The 10,648-nt window shown below is 35.7% G+C and overlaps 1 protein-coding gene across 3 annotated transcripts in view; it reads right to left on the reverse strand.

The window, feature by feature from the left end:
• Positions 1-896: 896 nt before the first annotated feature.
• Positions 897-10,648, reverse strand: part of unc93a (unc-93 homolog A) — a 13,188-nt gene continuing 3,436 nt past the window's right edge. Inside the window, exons 2-10 of one of the 3 annotated variants that reach the window (XM_047801297.1) lie at positions 10,353-10,478; positions 9,902-9,999; positions 8,349-8,530; positions 6,350-6,579; positions 6,082-6,207; positions 5,465-5,682; positions 4,068-4,203; positions 2,774-2,905; positions 897-1,331 (exon numbers count right to left, since the gene is read on the reverse strand). In XM_047801297.1, coding sequence (XP_047657253.1) covers positions 1,027-1,331; positions 2,774-2,905; positions 4,068-4,203; positions 5,465-5,682; positions 6,082-6,207; positions 6,350-6,579; positions 8,349-8,530; positions 9,902-9,999; positions 10,353-10,383 — 1,458 coding nt within the window. In that variant the 5' untranslated portion in view covers positions 10,384-10,478 and the 3' untranslated portion in view covers positions 897-1,026. Of the gene's footprint in view, positions 1,332-2,773; positions 2,906-4,067; positions 4,204-5,464; positions 5,683-6,081; positions 6,208-6,349; positions 6,580-8,348; positions 8,531-9,901; positions 10,000-10,092; positions 10,133-10,352; positions 10,479-10,648 lie in introns of those variants that run through there. The other 2 variants (XM_047801298.1, XM_047801296.1) reach the window with 2 other exon arrangements.

Consider the following 10,648-nt stretch of genomic DNA (forward strand, 5'->3'; position numbering starts at 1 on the left):
TAACTCGATCAATTATGAAAGCGTGTTAGCGCCTTATAAACACATATATATACATACATACACACACACACACTCAAATGCCTTTCAGATACACTGCATATATTACAAAATACTCTAGAAATATCGTCCTAATTTGGCTTCTTTAGTTTTCTATTATAAACTATAATAAACCTTTCTATAATAATTCTATTGCATTAATAATGGACACTGATGGCTACCAATTAGCCAATGACCAGTAAATAACTGGAGGTCATGTGACATAACTAGACCTGCAAATAGAATAACACAGGTTTCAGACAAGAAATACTCAAAGTATAATATAACAGTTGTTTTTTTTTTTTGACGTGTATGGGTTTTTACGTGAAAGCAAATCATTTCAAATACGTGAAAATTCACGTGAAAATTCCAAACATCGATCATTTCACTTTGGAATAAGAAAAAAACATGATCCAGTTTATACATAAACTTTCTATAATAATGTTTATTTTAATGTCTTATCTATTAGTAAAGGAGAAAAGACGCCACCATCATTCGTGAGACACACTGACCATCCACCAGAGGTGGGAGTAAGTCACACATGTACAAGTCACAAGTAAGTCTCAAGTCATGAAAGTCGAGTCAAAGTCAAGTCGAGTCTTTTTTTAATATTTGTCAAGCAAGTCTCAAGTCTCAAATTTGCGACTTAAGTCTGACTCGGGTCAAGTCGAGTCCCCCATCTCTGAGTCATTTAACTCAAGTCCTAGTCAAAGTCAAGTCGAGTCTTTTTTTAATATTTGTCAAGCAAGTCTCAAGTCTCAAATCTGCGACTTAAGTCTGACTCGGGTCAAGTCGAGTCCCCCATCTCTGAGTCATTTAACTCAAGTCCTAGTCAAAGTCAAGTCAAGTCTTTTTTTAATATTTGTCAAGCAAGTCTCAAGTCTCAAATCTGTGACTTAGGTCCGACTCGAGTCAAGTCATATGACTCGAGTCCCCCATCTCTGCCATCCACCACCTTAAAAAAAAATACAATAAAATAAATATCTTTCACTATATTCTTGTCTGACAAATAATCTTATGGTATTTCTCTGTGTCTGTGTCTTTCAGGTTCATCTCGTCCAGCTTGTCCGTGCCGTGTTTCAGCGCTGCTGCGGTTGGATGACGGTACTCGTTATACTCCACCCAGAAGTACGTCAGCATGTTCAGCACAAGGACTGCGATGAGGATGTAGAGTTTGGTGGACAGACAGATGTATGTGCTGTATGCGAAGGCGATCACGAAGCCCAGAGATTCCCACATGCGATAATTAGCAAACGCTGCTTCCTTGTGGTCAGGGAACAGAGTGCCGTACAGCGCTGCCACGGACAAACACAACGAGAAGGGAAAGTGTAAGAAGCTCGTTTGTGAGGCTTTATAAGGCTACATAACACCTACATAAGCCTTAATCCTTACAACTGAATTTGTGCAGCAACTTTATGTCATGACGTAACGACACAGCATCCGTGTAATAACATCTAGGGATATTTATTACACTGTCATTAAGTCATTACGAATGAAGTCTTATTGACTAATCTTAATGACTAAAGTGTTTCATTTTGCTACTCATATATTTGGTTAATTTCCTGATTAATGATTAATATTGTTGATTAATATTGATTTGTTTAATGATTTACCTTCATGCGGCAATGACGTAATTACGCTTAGTCATTAGGGATATGTTTAGAAATGATTTTAGAAATGGATTCGTTTAAACTCGCTCCTTAGGGATAAAAATGTATTTTTTAATGTTTAATTGATCTCAAAATTTCTGCAAAGCTTTAAATTCAACAGACTTTGACTTCAGGAGTTTTATGTGCATCGGTAAAAAGCACCATATAAATAAATAAAACTCAAGAATTAAATTTAGCAATTTTGATCCTTTTTTTAAATTATTTATTAGTCACCATCTCTGATGCTATAATGTCTTTTTTTATTTTATTTTATTAAAACGTTCTCAAGACTCGAGAGAATTTCTGTCATTCTCTTTGTCTTTCTCCTCTCTCTTACTCTCTCTCTTTGTCTATCTTACTGTCTCTCTCTTTCTCTTTTTGTGTGTCTCTCTATTTCTTTTTGGCTGTCTGTTTCTTTCTCTAGCTCTCCATTTCTTTTTGTCTGTCTCTGTCAATGTCTTTCTATCTGTCTGTTTCATTCTCTCACTCTCTGTTTCTTTTTTGTTTCCCTCTCTCTCTCTCTCTCTCTCTCTCTCTCTCTGTTACTCACCCTCTCTCTCTCTTTCTCTTTCTCTCTCTCTCTGTTACTCATCCTCATTCTCTCTCTCTCTCTCTCTCTCTCTCTCTCTCTCTGTTACTCATCCTCATTCTCTCTCTCTCTCTCTCTCTCTGTTACTCACTCTCTCTCTCTCTCTCTCTCTCTGTTACTCACCCTCATTCTCTCTCTCTCTCTCTCTCTCTCTCTCTCTCTCTCTCTCTTTGCCTGCATCTCTGCTTCTGTCTCTTTTGTCTCACTCTCTCTCTCTCTCTCTCTCTCTCTCTCTCTCTCTCTCTCTCTCTCTCTCTGGAACAGGAATTTTGATTTTAATTTTACAAGTCACTATCTACATTCTCGAGACTCGAGAGAACCGATAAGTTTTTCTGTGATCGAGAGAGAGAGAGAGAGAGAGAGAGAGAGAGAGAGAGAGAGAGAAGATGTGATGATAAGAAGAAACGATTCCTATCATTATGAATCTTTTGATCTTTTTGATCCTTTCACAATGAATCTGATTCAGTAAGAGAGTTGAGTCAGTTATTAAGAGACTCACCGTTGGTTTGTGTTTGCCACACAGCATCTGCCATGCCCCAGAGGGCAGGAAACACGAAGAAGACGGGCAGCTGGTCCGGGTGAGGCCTCCAGAACAGCAGCGCTATCACACAACTTAGGTTTATCACAGCGGCTGTGAGGAGAAAGAGATGAAAAGAACCTCACGATTATTAGATCTCACAAAATTCAGTACCATCTTCTATAGCACTCGCTGTCCTGCCTCACCTGGGCTTGGGACACACCTGGGACAGGGACACATTATTCACAGGTACTCAAATTGGTACTCAAGTACTTATTGTCTCTGTCTCTATTTCTATTTGTCTGTCTCTTTCTTCCCCTCTCTCTATTTCTTTTTTGTCTCTATCTCTTTCGTTTTATCTGTATCAGTTTCTCTCCCTCTTTATTTCTTTTTGTCTCTTTCTCTTTCGTTTTATCTGTCTTGCTTTCTCTCCCTCTTTATTTCTTTTTGTCTCTTTCTCTTTCTTTTTATCTGTCTCGCTTTCTCTCCCTCTTTATTTCTTTTTGTCTCTTTCTTTTTATCTGTCTCGCTTTCTCTCCCTCTTTATTTCTTTTTGTCTCTTTCTCTTTCTTTTTATCTGTTTCGCTTTCTCTCGCTCTTTATTTGTTTTTGTCTCTTTCTATTTCTTTTTGATCTGTCTCTCTTTCTCTCGCAGCTCATTAATTTTAAAGATATTATTAGTTTATATATATGTATTTTGAATGTAGTGTATGTTCGAGACTTATTGTTTATTTTTGTATTGTTTATATATGTATATAAATATAATATTTAAGGAACTATATATATATCTATATATATTATATATATATATATATATATAAATAACTAATATATGTATATATATATATTTGTCTGTCTGTCTCTCTCTCTGTCTCTCTCTCTCTTTGTCTGTCTCTCTCTTTCTCTCTCTCTCTCTCTCTCTCTCTCTCTCTCTCTCTCTCACTCACTCTCTCTCTGTCTCTCTCTCTTTGTCTGTCTGTCTCTCTCTCTGTCTCTCTCTCTCTTTGTCTCTCTCTCTCTCTCTCTCTCTCTCTCTCTCTCTCTCTCTCTCTCTCTCTCTCTCTCTCGTCCCACTCTTTCTCCCCCTCAGTCATTTCTCTATCTTGCTCTGATCTTTATAAAAATGTATTTGTGTTTTTGAAAGTAAATAAAAAATTATTTATCCTCTAAGACAATACTCTAACAGGGAGAACAACAACAACAACAACAACAACAACAACAACAACAACCTCGGATCACTAAATGACTTCAGGTTACTCTGATTTAACAGACTCACCTAGGCAAAAGAGAGTGATTCTCCCGGTGTACTGTGCAAGCTTCCCGAACAAGTAGGAGCTCAGCGAATTCACAGCCCCGAAGCAGATCATCACAAATCCAACGTAATGGATTCCCAATGCGCAGGTTACGTAATTCTGCAACACATACAGTATAATCACGTTTTATTCACCTAAAAAATTCGCATTCATAAATCCACTTCACTCTCAGTTTCCCACAGAACTGATTCAACTAGCATCTCAATGCTAACCAGACTTAGCATTAGTAAGAGACATCAATTTCAAGCCTATTTTAAATCTAAATCTAAGATATAACTGTATAAACATGAACGATTCATCTCATACTGGTTTATGAAGATGCTCATGAGTGACTTTGCTGTCATTTTTACTTTATAAATGTCTCTTATGAGCTCTAAGCTCTAATGTTAGCATGTTAGCATTGCTATATGAGCGCTAAGGTTACTAAGTCACAGGTTATAAACAAGCGAAATTTGACTTATTGTAATTTTTGTCACATGACCACAAGCACATTAATCACATTGTTATCTACTTTGGCGCCCTTTCTGACAACTTGCTTCCAAAAGTATTGGCACCCGATCTACCCACTGGCTTTGGAGAGGTTGGTGACCTTTCTGACTACTCGCTTCCAAAAGGTATTGGCACCCTATCTACCCACTTGCATTCAAACGGTTTGGCGCCCTTAATGCCCACTCGCTTTCAAAAGTATCGGCACCCTATTTATCCATTTGCATCCAAAAGTTTTGGTGCCCTTATTGCCCACTTGCTTTCAAAAGTATTGCCACCCTATTTATCCATCTGCATCCAAAAGTTCTGCTGCTCTTTCTGACCACTTGCATTCAAAATTATTGGCACCCTGTCTATCCACAGACATCCAAAAGTTTTGGTGCTCTTTCTTACCACTCACCTTCAAACGTATTAGCACACTGTCTGTGTGCTCTGACAAGCACTCTCATTTTCTTCAAGAAATATTAGAACTATTTCTGTTTTTCCCAAGCCTACTCAGGCAATATTTTCATAGAAAAAATGTTAAAATCACAAAACAAATGTTTGTATCTTCAAATTAAACGTTGATATCAAACCCATTTTGGCTCTCTGAGATGCCGCAAGTGTTTGTTCAAAAACAGCTAAAATTTGAAGGTGTTTATTTCCAATCACAAAAATTTAGCCTAAGTTTATCAACAGAGGGAAAAACACACATCTTACACTGAAAACCAACAAAGATTGATTCATTTTAGATCAGACTCACAGACAGAGAATCATTCATTTCTTTATACTGATTGAAATGCCCTCATTCGGAATGGACCACCAGTGCACTAGTAAAAAGGTTCATTTTTGGATAAATAAGTAAATAAGTAATAATATTCTCAGATCTGTTCACCTTGGTGTATTCGCCGGCGAGGAAGCTTTGCTCGAATCCACTGTACATAGTCAAAGGAATGAGCATCAACAGCCTCTTATCTCTTAGAAGCCTGAACGTCGCCAGGAAGGTACTGCAGAAATTTTGGCTGCCTATGTTTTTTCGAAAATTCTTTGCTTCTTCTCCGTCAATGTTGTCCAGGAAAACTGCCACAAGGAACATCGCTAGAACCCCGACACCTACAGAGGTATTTCAGCTGAGTTGTATATGGTACTGTATAAAACATTTCAACACTGGTATGAGGACAAGCTAATAAAATCCCTGCAAGGTTTTGCAATGTTGCGATCTCAGAAATGAATGCAAAACTCCTCCATATCTCTGCAAGCTTATCATCATATTTTCATCACATTTGTGTCATGTTATGATGTCACAACACATTCTGTTCATGTGTGTGGAACATGAGTACAACGAGCATTGAAAGTATTCAGTAAATGACATCAATTCCCGAAGAAAAGAAAAAGTTGCATAACAAATACAGCTTTAAAAAAAAAGGAAATTATTTTTGTCCACAAGATTCACAAGAAAACTCTGAAATCCTAAGGATCTGTAATATTTGTTTGGTAGTCGTGACTGTTTACCGATATAGCAGCCCATCAGTATGTTGACGAGGTTCTGCTCTGGCCGTGTGAAGTTCCCCGTGGTAGTGAAGTTCTCATTGCACAGAGCAGCACCACAGAACTTCAGCCTGTCCTCGGGAATTTCAGCTTAGACACCAGACACACCGCCATCATTATTATTCGTCGCATCATATACATAATATTATAATATACATTACATTGTATAAAATATCCTGTAAATCTGATCAGCACAATGAGAGACTTTCGTTGTGTTACGTTTCAGCCATACCTACGCTAACATCCTGTTGGAATATAAGTGATGACATGAGGTTTCCCCACACGGCAGACGACTGGAAGATAAGGAAGAACATCCCAAAGTATTGGTTTATGACATCCTGACCTTTCTTGTTTTCTTTGTCTGCCTGTCTGTTTCCAGTGATGGTGAGGTACGTGCATTTAGCAGACCAAAGCGGAGAGCCTCCCAAACCCAGAATAGTAGATGTGGCAATCAGACTCGGCCTGCGAACGTGACACGTTTCTTTACACATTTACCGTTGAGTTAAAATACATGTTTATTTACTGAAATCTCATAAATGTATTTTAACTATATTAAATAACTATATTTAACTATATTCATGATAAATGATTGTAAATAGAGAAATTTTAGAAAACATACTATATGTATAGTATATAAAAAAGGTTCCTCATGGGTTCTATCTAGAAATTGACTACTGAGAAGTTTCTCTGACAAAGAAACACTCTGCTATGAGGTCGACAAACTTAGAATTCCTCTATAAACATCAACAAATCTTGTCATATTGACTCGTGAGATGTTCATGAGGGCCTTAGATATCAATTCATCATTGTAATAGGCTCTTATGGGCTCTAAATATTTTTTGTGATTCTTGTAGCCAATTGCTTGATTTTGTAAAAAAAAAAATTGCTTTATGCTGCTATATATATATATATATATATATATATATATATATATATATATATATATATATTTTTTTTTTTTTTTTTTTTTTTTTTTTGCTATCGGTGAACTTACAAGCACACGAAGAAATTCTTCATTTAAACTTGTGTTGTGATCATGTGATAATTGTGATGACATCACAAGATGTGTTTGGGCCAAATTTGCAAAAAATCTGTAGTTATAAAAAAAAAAATCTGCTCAGAATTTTGTGTAGTTTGCTTGATTTTGCATCAATTCCTGCGATCGCTTTAAGCTCTAACATTAGCATGTAGCTAGCTTGGCTGCCACATTATTAACATTATAAACATGCAAAATTCTGCACATAATGATTTAAGAGGATGTTAAAGACTTTAATTTGCAATATAACATATCTATTTTTAATTTCTTACGTAAAGCCAACCATTCAAACAATTTAAAGCTTTGTATGAATGATGTTCACAGACATGCTGAGGTAAAAACATTGCTAATTCTGCATCTAGATTTATGTCTTTCACCGGTAATAAATGACTCCATCATGTAAAACACTGCCAGCGTTTATTGAAGCACAAAGTGATTCTTAGAAACAAGTCTCCTCAGCCATGTCATGTGCATATTCTTTCCTAAACTATTTGTCCTAGGAAAAAAAAAACACACTACATACTACAATTTATATTTAATCTGTAACACATAGGACATTAACGTTGTAGGTAATAGTTTTTGTTTATTACAGTATGTTTTCATTGTCTCCTTGTATCCCCATGATTTCTATATGGGGAAAAAATTCAATACAAACTCATGTCACTTTAATTCTGGACTGTCACTTTAACTCTATATACACCATATAGCACATACACACTTTGAGGGCAATCATTAAAATCCACCCTAGTTTTAAGAAAGAGACAATAAATGTACAAGAATTACATGTTGTAAAATATTTTAATTAATTAACTAACTAACTGACTAACTAACTAACTAACTAATTGATTGATTGATTGATTGATTAATTCATTACTTAATTAGATGTAATGAATGATTTATAGATTGAATTCATTCATTTTACAGACTTTTTACAGATCTTCAATATATATTATATTTTTCTTTTTTTTCAAAGCATTTATATATTTATTCAAATATTTCGTCATATTTAGTAGTATTATTTCTCTTCTTTTTTTAAACCTTCATTTTTAATTATTTATTTTAATTTTAATTTTAATTTTATTTTACAAACTTTTGCACTGAGCTATAAATGTCAGAGAAACAGCAGTATGAACTAGATGCCTCACGGCCCTCCGAGTCGTTCATTCATTAATGTTTTGTAAAGAAACACTCTCACCATCCAGGGAAGAGATTTCCAAAGGAATAGCTGATGTAGCAGGCCATGCAGATGAAGATGGTCCATTTACAGCCCAGGTTCTTTATCATGATGGGGGGCAGAAACATGGAGGACAGAATGATGGTTCCGTAGATGACGCTCAGAGAGATAACACCCATTCCTTCCTCTGCATTTAGACTGCTCTGTGATACACAATGGACACAAAGAGACAGCAGACTCTCAACATCTTCAGATTGACCTAATGATGTTTACACCTGTGTACTAAAAGTAGTGTTTATGGGGAATTTTTATGAGAGAATTTGGAGTGTTTTGTGTTGTATAACATTTATTTAAATTCACATCCACTGGTAAGGTAAAGTTTTCAGTACAGATTATATTACATGCACAATGTTTCCCTCAGCATCAATCAAGTTTCTATCTATCTATCTATCTATCTATCTATTTATCTATCTATCTATCTATCTATCTATCTATCTATCTATCTATCTATCTATCTATCTATCTATCTATCTATCTATCTATCTATCTATCTGTCTGTCTGTCTGTCTGTCTGTCTGTCTGTCTGTCTATCTATCTATCTATCTATCTATCTATCTATCTATCTATCTATCTATCTATCTATCTATCTATCTATCTGTCTGTCTGTCTGTCTGTCTGTCTGTCTGTCTGTCTGTCCTTTTCTATCTATCTATCTATCTATCTATCTATCTATCTATCTATCTATCTATCTATCTATCTATCTATCTATCTATCTATCTATCTAATTGGCTCTCTCTTAACTTTTTCTATCTATCTATCTATCTATCTATCTATCTATCTATCTATCTATCTATCTATCTATCTATCTATCTATCTATCTATCTATCTATCTGTCTGTCTGTCTGTCTGTCCTATTCTATCTATCTATCTATCTATCTATCTATCTATCTAATCGAGTCTATCTAAAATCTATCTATCCTATCTTATCTATCTATCTATCTATCTATCTAATTGGCTCTCTCTTAACTTTTTCTATCTATCTATCTATCTATCTATCTATCTATCTATCTATCTATCTATCTATCTATCTATCTATCTATCTATCTGTCTGTCTGTCTGTCTGTCTGTCCTATTCTATCTATCTATCTATCTATCTATCTATCTATCTATCTATCTATCTATCTATCTATCTATCTATCTATCTATCTATCTATCTAATTGGCTCTCTCTTAACTTTTTCTATCTATCTGTCTGTCTGTCTGTCTGTCTGTCTGTCTATCCTATCTATCTATCTATCTATCTATCTATCTATCTATCTATCTATCTATCTATCTATCTATCTATCTGTCTGTCTGTCTGTCTGTCTGTCTGTCTATCTGTCTGTCTGTCTGTCTATCTATCTGACTCTGTATCTATCTATCTTTTTCCATATTAATTAAAGTTATGCAAATTAGGCCACAATACACGTACGTCCCTGTGTTTGAGCCGTTACCATAGAAAAAATAACGTGTTAAAAGGAGCATGTTACTATCAACCTGACAGAGCTTCTGATATAGAAAAGAACAACTGTTTACCTGCAGACTCTGCAGTCCTCCATACGCTGTAAACAAGAACAAAAATCCAAACGACACCACGAGCACATTTTTGGTATTTCGGCTTATCATTTTTTTTCCTGTAGGTACACAAATAAAGAAAGATAAATCGACAAAATGTCAGAAGCTCAGGAGAAAAGTTTCTGATTGCCGTATATCAGATTTCCTCTCACTTCATATAGCAGTCTGTTGTCCTGGAGGACAAAGTTCAGCACATGGGCATCATAAAAGTGTGAAGCAAAAACTCTGCTGTTCTACTGGACAATTCCAGGCAAAGAGATTCCAGGGTTGTGCAGTTAGAGGTTTCACACCTCTCCTATTACCCAGGGGTAACACTGAATATTGGCTGTTCATAATCTGACAGTTCATGTATGTTCCTAAACCCTGGATTAACCTGCATAAACCGCTGTATTCTGCTTATTTGCATATTTACCGTCAACAAGATGATTGGATAAATCCAGCATGCGACTGTAAATCCTCTATAAAGTTTGCCATGTAGTTGATGTCCAGCTTCCGCTAATTTTTTTAGTTTTAGTTGGTAGTTGAACACACTTGAACACTGTAAAAATATTGATAAATAAATAAATAATAAATTTACAATTGTTCCATCAAACACACTGATTTCTGTGACTGAATAAAGCAAGTTATATGAAGCCCAGAGGCGCTGTTCGGTTTCTAGGCAGCTAGCCGTTACATTCTAACGTAAAGAAGGTTTAGAATGATGGCATT

Source organism: Tachysurus fulvidraco, chromosome 16 (assembly GCF_022655615.1).
Source record: "Tachysurus fulvidraco isolate hzauxx_2018 chromosome 16, HZAU_PFXX_2.0, whole genome shotgun sequence".
Classification (NCBI taxonomy): domain Eukaryota; kingdom Metazoa; phylum Chordata; class Actinopteri; order Siluriformes; family Bagridae; genus Tachysurus; species Tachysurus fulvidraco.